Here is a 15,753-nt window from a genome sequence, read left to right as displayed (position 1 = left end):
GCCTCTGTAAAGGAAAAAGATGGTGGTATTATGCAAGTGCTTCCTGCTGGGCCGAACTTGGATTGGCCAGGTCCCAGGTGCTTATCTTTTTGTGGTGAGGACACCCCTACCATTGGTGTGATCTGCTGCTCTCTTGGGTGGGGAAGGCTAGCACATTCCGAGCCACATTCCTCACAGTGTAGGGGATGCCCTTAGGAGGCCTAGGCCTGTGAGTGGGTGTTCCCACTGTCGGTGCATCAACCGCAGACTACAAGGCACCTGGAACACGTATTTTTCATTCTGTCCTCACTGGGCCCTGGCCTGTCAGCTGTTGTCACGCCTCCAGGGCCAACAAACATAGAACAGTGCAGTCAAAGCTTGGTCTTTATTAAAATAGTATCTTGAAGCTGCCCTGGCCTGAGTTGCTCAAGAAGTCCTCTGTCTAGCCTCCAGCCAGAGTGGGAGGAAGTCACCTCTGGCAGAAAGTGACCTATTTTCTAAGACCCTCAATAATATGTCCTTGGAAATGCCTTGTGAGACATTTGCATTCCACCTAGCTCACAAGTCCTAGAGGAGGCTTGAGGCCGGGCAGGGATTTTACAGAATGTTTCCTTACTCATTCCTGTTAACTATAAAATTAGCAGATTAAATTGTTTCTTTTTTCCCTTTCAACATTTGCAGTTGGGAGGAGGAACATGTCAGGAAGGCAGAAGATATAGTACCTGTGCAACCCTTTTTAAATGTTAAAAAGGTACCAAGGATGCCAGATTTGGCTTCTCTTAAAAATGGGCCCCAGGGACCTGGCTGCCCAGAGAGCAGGGCCTGTGGCACTTCATGCTGGGAACCAGCAGGGGCCGGACCATGTCCAAGGCATAGCCCCAGCTCTGGCTACGTCCCAAGCCATCACCTCTCTTAAGCACATGCTGTTGATACTTGAGCAGTCTCTCAGATATCAGTGTCTGCAGGCAAATGTGGGCTGAACCTTGTTACCCTAGTCTTCCCTCATAGTTTGTGCCCTGTGACTTTCTAAACTTTCCAATTTACCAAACACTAGGAATTCTTTCTCTTTCTTTTTGGAGTTGAAATATAGGGTGTGTATGTGTGTGTCTTCAGTTCCTAGTAGCTATATTTGGAACGCAGTGTTTCTAATAACCATGTGCCAATAATCACCGACCACTCAGTACTCCCTTGATTACAAATGCAGGAAGTCTGTTATGGTGGTCTGTTTTTCTTCCACACAATAAAACACATTGTCTGCTTACTGTACCAGTATTTGGCTAACATTAAACCCTGGGGGAAGCTGAAATTGGAACCGTGAACAGCTAATTTTCAAAACATTTGTTTAATGTAAATTGTGGTGTCAGCTCCCAGAAACAGCAGAGAACCCTGCATCTCCAGATTTCAGTGGAACATTCTGAAAATAACCTTTCCAGGGACTTGCAGAGAAAGCCTTAGCAACATGCTACAGCGCTTGTAGTGAAAGGGAGTTGGTATTTTTCAAGTGTCAATACTTGAAGTCCAAATCATAATTTTCCCCCCCAATGCTACGTAATTTGCAAGTTTTGAAAATCTCCAGTTGTGACAGCTGAGTCAACTATAGTGGAAATGGTTAGAGAATGCAACACTGCCCTCCCCACCCTAGGGGCTGGGAATCAGAGCCCTGGCTGTGTCCCAGGGCCCCTCCTTCCTACTTGGGTGGCCTCAGGTAAGTCTTTCCCTCTCTGCGTCTTGGTTTACCCCCACCCCATAAAAAGATAGTCTATTCCAGTCCTACTCTCTTCAAGTAGGTGCTATGTGTAAGAATTTGGACAGTATGAAAGAGGATGTAGCAAAGAAATCTTGCTCCCATCACAGTCCCCCACTTCTCTTCCCCAGGGCAGTCTCCGTAATGAGCTTTTAAGTCTCTTTCAGAAAGTCTGTGCATAATAAGCATACAAAGACGTAAATCCCTCCCTATCCTACCTGGATTTTTCTTTTTAATACAAATCACGTGACCCACTTTTTGTCAGTGTGGTGTAGTAAAGAGTGCAAGCTCTGGTGTTAGCCAGTGGGCTTTGTATCTCAGTTCAGCCATTTCTAGCTGCATGACTGTGGCAAGTTTGTTCCCTGTGCTCAGCTTCCTCATTTGTAAAACAAAGATATGCAAGGTGTTGTGCAGCTCTGCAGAATTCCGAGCGAGTGTCCACGCTGGCTGTTGCTGTCATCCTCTCAGCAGCTGCTTTCATGTTGCATGGGATGACTACAGAGGCTTATACGCAGAACCTGTGGAGCAAGGGACTTGGGGATTGTTCTAACATTCATTCTGACAGTGCCACAGTGGCTGCCATTGTATGTGAATCTCTGTGCTCAGGTGCAAGTAAATCTATCGGATAAAGTCTTCAAAGTGAACTTGCTGTGGCAAAGTGTTGAGTATATTTTTAATTTCTATGGCTGTTACTCATAAAGCATTTTAACCCCATTAAGAAATTTCAAAAACAGCCTCATCCTTTTAAGATTTATTTCTGAGTTAAAGGATGAATATTAATTCAGTGAATTCACAGTATTATATTAAGTATGCTAGTTACGTCCTCAGTAGTGGAGATAACATCAGTGAACACACAAAGTCCCTGCCATCCCAGATGCTCAGGGAAGGGTGCAGTTTATTATAGAAGGTGGGAGGCAGTCAGGGATGTGGCAGAAATAAAGGGGTGTGACGTCAGAGGTGTTTAGGTCCTAAGGTGGCACTTGAGCAGAGGCCTGATAGAGTAAGATAGTTACTCATTCAAGGGAGTGAGAGCAGAGAGCTGCTGGCAGAGGAATAGTAAGCAGGCCTGGAGGTTGGACCGCTGGGCTCCTCCCAGGAGAACTTGATAGGACTTGCCTGTGAGGTCCCTCATGTTTTCATAAGATGGACACCTTTGGCAGGGGAAAAGGCTGGGGGCTCTTCTCAAGATAAGTTTTCAAGTGCATAAAATGAAATACCTAAGATTAAGGAAATTATTTATGCCTAATTTTAGTAGGTTAAGACCTCCATCAGAGCGTTTACTAGTGTCACAGGATAATCTTTCAGGGATCTCTAAGACAGTTTTTGCCAAAAATTTGGATAAAGTATTATCTCACCTAGGATTTTGAAACATAAACCTACACTGGTACCAAATCTCCATCCCCATGTGAAAACTACCATCCTAGATCATGAAGGTGGGCTTACTCCTCCTGGTCAAAGCCCAAGATGATTCCAGTAGAGTGCCTCTTTCTTTCACTAGAAGTAAATATTTACACTCAAAGTTCACGAAAATTCAGTGATTAATGTTTGGTACAGGGTACTAAAGAAAGGAATTGGTTTTTTAAGAAGCTGACATCCTTACAGAATTTTTCTGGCCTTTTAACACTATTTTAGGCATTTCAGCCATCGGTTTTCTACTGCTCATAACAGAGCTGGGTGCCTGTCCATCAAAAGGGAACCTTTGGGTTTGTAGAAAAATATAAAATTCTGAATGCTCAATCATTTTGGAGATTGACAAATAGGAGTTGCTTGCCAACATTTTTTTCCCAAGCTGGAATATGAAAAGATTTTACCACCTAAGATTACTAGTTCATAAAAGAAAGGGTATTTTGATACCAAAATGTTAAAAGAGGGACGTAATTTCAGACAGCAGGCTTTATGAAAAATTTTAGGCACATTTATGATCTGAATGCAGTAACATCTTACAAGACAACTGTGCTGACCTTAAGCACCCTTGTTGTCCCATGAGCTGGGTATCTCGAAGAGAAGAGGCAGAAGTTCCCTGCCAAGCAGATGAGCTGCAGAGAACCAGGAAAGAACAGCTTGTCTCTGTACAGCCCTCTGCTGCCTTCTCTCTACAGCAATGTGTTTAATGAGTTCTGTAACCTTAGTCTCATTTTATGAATAAGGCTTGGGGAAGGTGAGCAATTTTCCCAAGGTTATACAGCTACCCTGTTTCCCCAAAAATAAGACAGTGTCTTATTTTAAGGTGTGCTCCCAAAGATGCGCTAGGTCTTATTTTCAGGGGATGTCTTATCTATCCTGTAAGTAGGTCTTATTTTCGGAGGATGTCTTATTTTCGGGAAAACAGGGTAGCAGCGCTCAAAATACAGATACTCAAATACAGAATTTCAGAGTTCAAATGTAGTCCTACTTTTATGCCCTGTGACCATGAACTGCTTCCCTTGGTGGAAGCTCCTCTTCTGATGGGGGGCTGTACAGCTGACCATTGCAGGAAGAGTTGGGAGGGGGGCTGCAACCTTAATGAGTCATTGCTGAAAATCACCAGTATTGTCACAGGTGAAGCCTTAGAACCTGGCTGTGTAGGTGACTGCTGACTTATATCAGGGGCACAGGGAAGCTTAAGTGTCTCCCTCTTCCCAGTAAAACCAGCACCAACTCCCAGGTGCCTGAAATCCTGTCAACTAGGACTCCATCAGCTCTCAAAATACAGGTTTCCCTGCAGGAAGTGCTAAATGCTTACCTATTTTCCCTCAGTATGAGAACCTTTATCCCATTCCCAAGAATTTACTATGTACCACCTGTATGCATGGTGTTGCACTGGGGAGTATATGGCAGTGATTTTGAAACTTTCTGGGTGGATACCTCCTAAAAAGAATTTGTAAAATCTCTGTATCGTACACATTTAAAATCGTGATAGCTAAACTATTCATTTTAAATTTAAATAGCTGCAGAGGGCATCCCTTTTAGTATACTATAAATACTGACATTTAAAAATTATTTCTTCACATAAGTGTAATCAGTGCAGTCTAAATACTGTGATGATTTGATACACCATCATCCATTTAAAAAATAAAATAGCTTTTTTAATTTAGAAAATTTTCATTATTTCCTTTCCCCTTATTTCCCTTTCATTTGTTCCACAACTTTCATCCCAATGGGACACATTTATGCTTATATTTTGTTGATTTCTGCAACAAAAATAATGCATATAAATTTTGAAAAACTTGTGACCCTTATAAAAGCACTAAATGATACAGATTTATAAGATTAGATATCACATTTATTAATAATACACAATTGATCAAACTGACAATGCATTATAAATTTTCACAACTATTAAGGAAAAGTGAACTTTTATTGGAAAAGCATCTTATAATGAAATGGGTGGAAATAGATTTTTTTTTCCCTCTCCAGTTCACATATCCTAAGATGAGTGTTATTTGTTAAAATGAGAACAGGGTTCAGCATCTTGTTTTTATGTACTTGCTGATATAAGTCCTTTGAGAGTCTTTTTTGCTAAAATAATTAAATGGGAATAGAAAGGGTTTTGTTTCAGCAGCACCCTTCAGTCCTCTGAACCCTTTGTGATGTGTGTCAACAGTCATGGAGCAATCTCTCATCACTGTGTTTTAATAAACATTTTGCTTTAGTTCTGGGTGTAGAGAATGGTTACAGAGGTAGTACAGAGAGTTCTTGAGTACAACTCACCCAGTCTCCCTGTTGTTAACATCTCAGGTGACATTGGTGCACGGGGCCACAATTGAAACACCAACCCGGTTCATTAGTATTAGCTAAACTATATCAGTCTGCTTTTAAGTGATCTATCAGCTATTAATTTAATTAGGTATTTCTTCAGTTTTGTTGAAAACACAGAATTTTTTTTCTTTTTTTCCATTGTTGGGGAATCATTGAGAGTACAAAGAGCCCTGTCCCAATGAAAGCACAGAATTTAAAACATCTGATTTGTGGAAGGCCTTGTTACCCAGCCTTTCCCTTTCTTGGTCCTGGAAAGTATATCAAAAAAGGCTTTACTAAGATTTACTATGTAATTGTTGATTATGCCTGTTTCTCATTTGCTGACCTACTCAAAGTATTAGAAAATCAAAATACTGGTAACTTTAAAGTATCTTCAGCAGTACTGTTTTTTGATGAAATGTTCTTTGTCTTTTCAGTTATATCAAAACCTTAGAGCTTTAGATTTAGCACATTTAATTTATGGCAAATGTCAGCCATACTACCTAATTGCCAAAGCAGTCCTCATTGTTAAAGTAGTCAGCAAAATTAGAGCTTATTTTTTAATGTAAATAAGTATGTTAATATGTTAATGAATTTGAGTCTTTAACAGGTGAATGAATAAGGCACAGGCCTTGCCCTTCTGAGTTAACTGTTTATAGTCTCCTTCATGAAGGCCCACCCCTTTGTACTGTTTCTCACTCCTTTTTTCTTAATTTCCTCCCACTGGGCCCTCCCTCAGGAGTGATATATATTTTGATAATAATTTGGGGAAAAGGAAAGGTGAAGTGTCTAAATAAATTTGCCATTGTTCCCACTGTCCTCATTCTGTAATATATCTGAAAGTAGAAAATCCCCAAATTAGACAAAATATCCCCTCTTTTTTTTGAGACAGAGTTTCACTTTATCGTGCTTGGTAGAGTGCCATGGCGTCACAGCACCCTCCAACTCCTGGGCTTAAGCGATTCTTTTGCCTCAGCCTCCCAAGTAGCTGAGACTACAGGCGCCCAGCTGTTTTCTGTTGCAACCGTCACCCTCGGTATACGGGTTCAGCACCCTACCCACTATGCCACAGGTGCTGCCCCCAAAATATCCATTTCTAATACAGGCTTTGTCTTTAACAGAAATATACAAAAAGTATGCATCTCTACTCCCATGGTAGTGTACCATACTAATATTCACTCCAGGGAGTGGGAGAAGCACAGTTATGAAAGGAACTCCAGGGTGGAACCTTGACCATAGACTTTAGATTCCACTCAGGGCAGAGGTTGTAGAAAAAAGTATACTAGAAAGTTGAAGATCTAGAAATTTGTTTATTTAAAACTCTTGATGCACGTGCCTCTTAGAAGACCCTTGGGAACTCCACAGGGTCCACATATGTCAGCCTGAATCATGCTGGGGAAGAGGTCTAAGAGCAGGCTGAGACCCATGCCACTGTGGGGACTCTAGGGGACCAGTGGGTTTACAACAGCCCCACATGCATCCTTCTCTAGGGCTGGTTTGAATGAAGGAGTGTAGATGTGAGGCCCACCTTCGGGGGGGGGGGGCGGAGGGAGAACATTGGAGGGTATGGTCCTTGGTCGTCTTTTTCGAGAACTTGTGACCTAGAACAGTTTCTTCTTAAGCTTGAACGGTGTGCAAGACATCTAGAAAGGAAAGACACTTGAAGGTCGTTAATTAAGAGCCATTTACTTGGTCTGAATTTATGAAAATGATTCTGTTCTAAACAATCACTATAAAGTGAAGTTTTACCTTAGTAGCTTTTCTTTTAGATTATAAGGTGATGAAAGTGTTTAATTTTACATACCTCACAGAACTCTTATACCTCAAAATCAGTCCCCATGTTGAGAAATGCTAAGAGTTGGCTGTTTTAATTTCCCATTTATCTTGAGTATTATGTGCATGGCCTCCAGTTAGAAAGCCTAGATTTGCTTTCTGCCCGGCTGTGCAGCCCCACTCTGACCCTTCTGTCTGTGCAAGAAGAAGCAGGGCGAAGCCAGCAAGGCAGCCAGCGCCGACAGCACAACCGAGGGCACGCCGGCCGATGGCTTCACCGTGCTTTCCACTAAGAGCCTCTTCCTCGGCCAAAAGGTAGGTGGATGCGCAGCTTCGGTCTACTTCAGGGCCCTGGGACAGCACGCCTCCACTGGAAGGCCTGGGGATTCTCAGGGCCACTCCCAGTGCGTAGAGAGAGAGGGCAGGGGGCTTGGAGTGGCTTTCGGGAGGGCTTAGCTGAGGGGGGACTCTGGCGGGTAGAGAACTGGGGGAGAATGTGGTAAGGAAGAGGGCAAAGAGACTCCTGGGTAGGGGGATCAGGACCCTTGGAGTCAGCCTGGAGAAGGAGCCACTCCTGTGAGATAAGCTGGTCATCAGCACGGGCCAGAAACTAGGCAGAAGTCAAAACCCTGGTGTGGAAAGTGAACGGTCTAGCAAACGGCCTGCTTGTTCTGATGGGCACTGAGGGTAGAGCCCCAGATCCTATCCAGGGATTCACGGGACTGTTTCAGGCATTCTGGTGGGTGTACAGGGGTTTCTTCGCTGAACCACCAGAAGACTCTTCAAGCCAATTGTTTGTTTTAACCGTGGGCAATATATTTTCAGCTGTCCCAGTGATGCAACTTTGCCAAGATACCACGGTTTTGTAAAAAGATAATTCACTTTTATCAACAATAAAAATGATGCAAAGGCTTTTAAGACTTGAGAATGAGAATCAATATTTCTCTATTAACACCAAAAAAGGGGTGGGAAGAGAGGGAATTAAACTCTGCTTAAGTTTTAAAAAATTAAAGGAATGAATTTGACCTTCCACGTAATTTGCATTTAGTTTGAACGTGGTAACAACTTGGTTCTGAAGCTGCATCATTTTTAAACCCTCACCGTCAGTTTCTCTGGCATCACAGCAACGCAGTGCTCTCGCTCACGGAGTGGCAAGTTCTCCTCCTCCTTCCCCTCTTCCTGTCACTAATTGCACTCAGTCTCTCATGATGCAATTCCTGTGGTGGACTGACTCTGTGTTCCAGAATATAATCATTCCTGTTTACATTTTTAACCATTATCTGTATTTTGTATGCATTTTTTCAAAAGAAAAAAATAAGCAGCACTAGTTGTCATCTTAAGGTCTGGGGCTTTGAAAGTTGTTGCTTAAAATATTTTTTGTTTATTTCAACTTAGCAGTGAAGGCAACCACCTGGGTCTACTTTCATACCCTTCAACATGTCCTTTGGGCAATATATATATATATTTTTTGTTGTTGTTGTTGTTGGGGATTCATTGAGGGTATAATAAGCCAGGTTACACTGATTGCCATTGTTAGGTAAAGTCCCTCTTGCAATCATGTCTTGCCTTTGGGCAATATATTAAAAGTTAATGTGAACTGTCATCCAAATTGCTTCAGTTTGAACTAAAGTGTGAAAACCCCTGCTACTTGGGACTAGGCCCAGTGTGTTCTAGATCCCTACTGTAGATCATTAGCCAGGACGTGGAGGCCCGTTGTGTACGTAGAACATTCAGTCTCTTCTCGCACTCTTCCCCAAGCTGCCCTTGGCCTTTTCTTCTCTGTTGCCTCCTGCTGCCCAGCCTCAAATCAGAACTCCTCACACTGCTGCCCCCCTTGCCAGATGAACTAAAATATTTCCAGAGTAGCAGCAAATGTGATTGTGCAAATGTTCACATCTGTTGCTGCGTTCTTCAGAAAGAAACTGGACCAGACCCTCTCTGGGCTCTGTGCATGTGAGCCCTGGAAGGGAGGTGGGCGAAGGGTGCAGACACTTTGTTGGCTCTTATGAAGAGCTGGACACATATCAGTTCTCAGTGATTGTTTTGGGGTACACCTGGTCAAGCTGTCATAAGAACAAAAAGTACAAACCTAACTTATCCCGACTATTCCCCACTCAGGGTTTGGAGAGGAGGGTCCAAAAAACCTATTACTCTATAATTTACAGACATAGCATCTAATGCTTAAGAAATGAAAGAGAATAAAAGCAGTGAGCTGACATCAAACTGTGCCTATTCAATACCTTGACTTTTGGAGGGAGAATCTAGAGGATTGGTTGAGCTGGAAGGCAGTACAAAATGGTAGCCGTAAAAGGGGGTACTGAATTCAGACCCCGAAGGACCACTAGCCTTCTTTCCCTGTAGCACACATGTCAGTCCTTGAGTGCTGAAAACAAAACACCAAGCCCCTGTGAGGCTGCCCTTCCTGTTAACATGCTTGCACCTTTATTGCCAAGGTTTACATGCCCAGGACGAGGTGACCCCAAACCTAGCACAACAGATGCATTTTAGTAAAGTAAGCTTCATCTTCCCAAATGTGGCTTCAATGAATAAAGCACCATCTCAAGTCAGCCTGGGCACCACTGTTAGAACTAGGATGCCAGCTGTTTTTTCCAAAACCCCACACCCTTGCAGCATGAGATGAAGTGAGCATTTGTGTGTATTTTAGGGCATTATTTTGGAGCACTGCTTTCTGGCCCTTTATTGGCTGTTACTGTCAGGTGAAAATCATGCCATATAGTACAGAAAGGCCCATAGTCATAAAACTGATACATACAAGTTTTTATACAAAGCACATTAAAAATCGGAGTTTAGGGAATATTTCAAAAGGGGTACTTTAGAATGATGACTCTGTGTACTCTGTGTGCTGTGAATCTTGTTTTTCCATCTGTGGCAGTGAAAGCAATGCTTAAATATTGCAAGCAAGCTGGGGTAGAGAAAGGTGATATTGTGCTTGCTATAGCCCAGTAAGGCCTGGTTGCTAAGCTACTCACAGGAGGAAACGGCCCAGGGCTTAGGACCCTGGGATCTAATTGTTGTTGTTAATGATGTATTTCACATACTGAATTCTCACAAGTAACCACTCATTACTCTATGATTTTACCTAATGTTCACACACATTGTTGAATTGTTTTAAAAACAACAGTGCTGTAAATCTGAATCAACTAAATGTTTTTGCTTTGTAGTTCAACCAAGATTTGCAGCCTCTTTCCAAGGGTTTTAAAAACTGATGATTTTCTTTTCCAAAAAAAAAACATTCCAAAAAACATTTCTAATGTGTATAAGTCTGTGTCAATGGCAGCAGATGATTTAGGTTTCCTTGGTAGAGTCGAGATTACATGAAACATTAGGGAGAGCAGTCTTTGGAGGGTATGAGTGGGTCTCTGTACCTCCCTAGTAATCAGGATTGTGACCTCAGAATTCAAAGACATTCAAGGCAAGCATATGAGGTACCATGAATTTTCTTTCTCTAATCAATACACCCTTCTGGGGGCAGGAAAACTGTAAGGAAAGAGAACTCTTGGGATAGCAATAGGGGAGAAAGAGCATTCACTCCTTTCCACCATTATGGCTCATAGCTGGCGAGAGAGTATAGGAAACTGCTGAAGCAGTGAAGAGTGGCTCAGCTCCTGGGCCTCTAGCAGTGCCCACACGTGCCCTTACCACTAAGGAGCCCTTTCTAGCCAGACACCCACTAGGCGCCAGTGCCAGGCCTAAGGCCTCTGGAGAAACCCAGGCCAGGGTGGAGGGGCAGGGGGCAGCACCTCTCTGCCTTCAAGGTTATCCTCTAATGAGCTCACACCATGACACAAGGGCAGGACCAGGCCCTGGGGAGACATGGTTCTCATGACATGTTTGGAAAGGGGTCCAATGGGAGACAATGCCCTGCCCATCCCCCTTAGTTGAAATAGACTTCATGGACAGGAGAATAATTGCATTTTGCATGGCCCCACAAGGAAATGAGACCAGCCAAACTTCCTTCCTTGTTCACTAAAAGAGAATAAGAAACCAAAATTTGATAGTTACAGGCTAGATTCAACCTATCAATTGCTATTTTTAACAAATCACTTTTGTTACCCCAAAGTAAATTTCTAATCATTATATTAAAAAATATATTTCCTATAACCACGTAGGTTGGGTAATCTGCACATCAGTTTAGAAGCTCCATGCCTCCAGCTTCTTCCCTATCATCAACAGACTGCCTCCTGCCCTGTCCCAAGTGGCGGGTGTCAGCCTCTCATCCAGCGAGGTCAGGCTCACTCAGAGCCAACCCAGGCCAGTTCCTGAGCTTTGGCATTTCCATTAACTTTGCCTTAAGAGAAGTGGGGAGGTTCGTCATCTCAGTTTTGTCTGAGGATGTATGACGTTCAGTTGCAACTTGAAGTGCCCTCAGAAACCCTGGCACTGTCTTAAGCATTGTGTAGCGCTTAGGCGGCAGTGCCTCCCAAGGGGTTCATCCTCTAATAAGCCCACACCATGAGCAGAGCACCGAGTTTATGTGGATATAACCACGATAGGGGAGACTTGGGTACGGTGGATATGAGATTAACTCCTCCAGAGCCAGCCGAGATTAGGAGCATCAGATCCCAGCAGTGGAAGGAATCTTGGAAGGTCACATGGCCAAGTCTCTTTCTCCCAACTCCATGGCTAAGAGGGACCCCTCCCACCTGCTTTTTAACAGCAGTACCTGTGGTCACTTTCTCCAGTGATGAGCTTCATAGCAGCTTTAAGTTCCCTGTGCTATGGTATAAAACTTAGTTTTTTATCTTTCCCAATTATGAGACAAAAAAATAATCACCTTATTCAAATTCTGAAACTGTCAACAATCCTCATCTCTCCTGGCAAATCACATTAATCTTGGGAATTTTCAGTTTCCCTGAAATCTGGTTTCCCAGCCTGCAAGTACCACCTCCCTCCATGTGCCTCAGATGTTGGTCATGTGCCCTTTGGTTGAGCAACTCAGTTGGATTTGATCCTGGCTGATGGGAAGGGACCCTGGGACCGCCTTGGCCTGGGCATCTGTCTTGGCCCGCCCATGCCTATTCGCATGACTGACTGGGCAGCAGGATCCTTTCCAGACATGTGCATTTGAATGCCATGCTCACAGGCAGGCCTGTGTCATCTTATTCATGGTCACCTCACTGTTGGCTTCTGCCTACTGGCCCAGCCTTCCTAAGCCAAGTGGCTTACCCATTTGTCTTTCCAAAGTGCCTGAAGTAATTTGTCTTCTTCCTTCCCTATTACACCCACCAATATATCCCTAGTCTAGAAGACTCTTTAAAAATATACATTTGTACATATTTTATAGCAGCAAAGCTATTTTGTGGCTTAAACATAAAAGGGTTCAGGGTGGCGCCTATGGCTCAAAGAGTAGGGGGTGGCGGGTTCAAACCCAGCCCCGGCCATAAACTGCAAAAAAAAAATAAATAAATAAAAAATAAAAGGATTCTTATATATGCCAATTAGGCTAAGCAGGTTCTTTTTTTGAGAATCTGCCAGCTGCTGGGAATCAGAAATGAGTTTATCTTTCTGACACTTTAGAGTGTCAGGTTTTTTGTTTGGTTTTGTTTGCATCACGATTTTAGGCCCCAGAAATTCAGTGACTTAGGCCTCAGTTGCCAGGCGCTTCCCTGCCAAGTGTCTGAGCACAGCCCTATCCTGAATGAATTCCTAGAAAAAGGCTTTTGCCTTGCTGGGCCCTACGGGCAACAGCCACTCACCTGGCCTAGATCAGGCCTTGGGCACCAGCTCCTCTGGGGGCTACTTAGGCATTGCATTTTGCTGCCACTGTTAAGAATTCATGTCACTGAAAAATGAGCACCTTCTTATGAGTGAACACTGCATGCATGTGAGAACAAGCTTTACTGCAGGCACTGGTACATGGAGAAAAAGGAGGGGGAGAGTAGGATCCAAAACAGCAGTCCCAGGGCAGGTAATTTTGCCCTTCTGACAGCAGAATCTAGAATTCAGGATTCCTCTCATACTCAGATGCTCAGGGTTGCCATGGCAACAGAATAACAGTGTGGAAGGAGGACATTCGTGGCTTTTCAGAAAGACCAAGTTGGTGGGTAGACATAAAACTCAGCGAAAATTCTAGATAAGTCACCTGTTGGATCTCTGGCCAACAATGTGAAACTGTTTAAAAGACACATTGTCTTGCTGGAGAACTGTTTTAATTTCCCTGGGTTTCACTAGAACTTCATTACATGATTAATGGACATGTAATTTAGACTGTTCTTGCTCCTAGAAACCCCTGAGCAGGGCAGGGGATCCAGCCGGAAGTCATGATGATAAAGACAGCCTTAAATACCTATAGTCACTTGGAGGACAGTAGCAGAGCTACCTTAGGGGTTTACCCAAGTCAGGTAGGACTCTTCTATCACCCTAACACTCAGGGATAAGGACAGTCACATGCAAACTCCCCATCCACAGCAATGAGTACTCTGACTCTGGGTCCTGACAGCTGCTTCACTCTGGCCTCAGATCACAGTTTCCTTTTCCTAAAGGAAAGCTGATACCCCCCAGTGCACTATGGCTGTGATCCCTTTTTGCCCCACGCACCGTCCACTGGTTCTGTACAGTGAGCCTGGTTTGCTTCCTTCTGGCACCCTGGGCAGCAGTGAGACTTAGGTTTGAAGTGGGTGCATTAGAGCCAGCAACTCCCCATCTCTCTTTGTGCCCAGTGCACTTGGGAGTGTCCACTGCCCTTCACCTGTATCCCAAGGCTCCTTTCTCTGAGATTTCCCGGCTCTCCTGTTATTTCCCACCCCATGCTTTTCTTTTCAGCTGAACCTTATTCACAGTGAAATCAGTAATTTAGCCGGCTTTGAGGTGGAGGCCATAATCAATCCTACCAATGCTGACATTGACCTTAAAGATGACCTAGGTAATTGGGGATGGGGTTCGGCATCACCAGCTGTCAGATGAAAAATTATGGAACCCAGAATTTAGGCTTTTCCTCTTAAACTTTAGAATGGGCAAACCAAATTCCCAAAACTAAGATTGAGTGTAGCATTGTGTATCTATTTACCCTAAGCCGTTCGGTATGGCAATGGCCTTGTAAGCTTCATTAAGTGTGATTGGCTACATCTTCTCCTCGATTACAAATATATTGCCATCTAAATTCTCTTCCATAATGATCAGACTGACTGCTGGTTACTTGGGGGGGATTTTTAAACACGTGTTTGGTTTTTGTTTTTGTTATTTTTTAGAACGGAAAAATCTCAGGTAACTACAAAATGATAGTTTCTCCATTTAAGCCTTAATTAGAAATGACACTCAAAGCATAAAAAGGAAAACGAGCCACCTCAGTACACCGTTAAGTTGTCTTTATTGCACAGGCATTTTGATGTCCTCAAATTTACCTCTACTGTCCCTGCTTCAACTTTTTCTAGAACTGAAAACAGTATATGGTCACCTTCATGAATTATTTGGCTAACGGATAATATTAAACAGAAGGGCAGTATCACTTTCTACTCAAGTTCTACTCCAGAGCCATAGTGTCTGCCTGCTCAGGAGGGTAGGATGGTTCAGGACAAGCTGAGAGGTACCTCTCAAGGGTCCAACCTCTCTGGCTTTATCTTTGCCTATGAGGAACTGTCACCTCAGGGCATGATAAAGGCTCCTGTTCTCTTAGGTGTAGAGCCTTGCCAGGGGAAATAGGCTATGCAGGGGTACCCTTAAAAGCAGCCTTTTCCCTAACCCTGACCACAGCATACTTTGTGTGCCTTTAGTGCCCAACTTCTGCTGATTTTCAAAGATGGCAGATTTATCATCAGAGATGCTCATTCCAGAGCCCAGGCCTGTCCCACACAAACTGACACAACAGTGGGCTGAAGACAAGGGGACTGGGACTCAAGAATGTCCCACCTGAGCATGTCAACTGCCTTGTATAGATACTCTTTTTTAAAAAAAGGCTAAAGCTAGAAAAAATAAAGATGCTATCCAAAGTACATTTTGTATTAAAATAACATAAAAATTTAAGATTGACTAGAGTAAGAAATAGGACTGGAAAGATATTTCCACACATTAATGGGAATAACAAAAGCAATCCTCTGCATATATCTATATACTGTTTTCCAGGTTTTCAAGAGGTATCTCTTGAAGGCAGACAAAATAGTGAATGTCACAAGTATAAAAATCAAAGTCTACAAGTTGCTGCAGAAAAAATGGAGAAACTTGTTGTTTTGGTTGGCCTGATCGTCCACCTTTTTTTTTTTTTTTAACAGATGCCATGTTTTAGTAGCCTTCTCAGTGGGATGCCAGTTTTATAGGCTTTTGCAAAGTGAAACGGGGCATTCGTTTTGTTATTTCTTTTAACCTTTGGAAATGATCTCATGTGTGTTTTTCTTTTTTTGGACTTGTCATTCAAATGTTTAATTTAAACATGTCACATTTGATATTCCTCCTCCTCCTCCTGTCCTCACCCCCATCCACATGTGCGCACACTGCGTGGACTGGTTACCCCTTTGGCTCATATGTTGGAATCGACCAGGTAGGCCAGCCCTGCCATTGGGGCATTAGTAAATGTGCCTGTGCGTGGG

General features: G+C 43.3%; 1 protein-coding gene across 7 annotated transcripts in view; it reads left to right on the top strand.

Annotated features, from left to right (window-relative positions):
• The window catches only part of LOC128568357 (core histone macro-H2A.1), a 66,383-nt gene that overhangs the window by 34,296 nt on the left and 16,334 nt on the right, over window positions 1–15,753 (top strand). For 4 of the 7 annotated variants that reach the window (XR_008375147.1, XM_053565911.1, XM_053565912.1 and 1 more), the window contains exons 5-6: window positions 7,418–7,528; window positions 13,997–14,096. Coding sequence is in view for 6 of the 7 variants with exons in the window: in XM_053565911.1 (XP_053421886.1) it covers window positions 7,418–7,528; window positions 13,997–14,096 (211 nt within the window). In the remaining variant the exon portion in view is untranslated. The remainder of the gene's footprint in view (window positions 1–7,417; window positions 7,529–13,996; window positions 14,097–15,753) is intronic. The other 3 variants (XM_053565915.1, XM_053565917.1, XM_053565916.1) reach the window with 3 other exon arrangements.

This window comes from Nycticebus coucang, chromosome 17 (genome assembly GCF_027406575.1).
Source record: "Nycticebus coucang isolate mNycCou1 chromosome 17, mNycCou1.pri, whole genome shotgun sequence".
NCBI lineage: Eukaryota > Metazoa > Chordata > Mammalia > Primates > Lorisidae > Nycticebus > Nycticebus coucang.
Note: the sequence above shows the minus strand (reverse complement) of the source record. Positions and strands in the feature narration are given on the sequence as shown.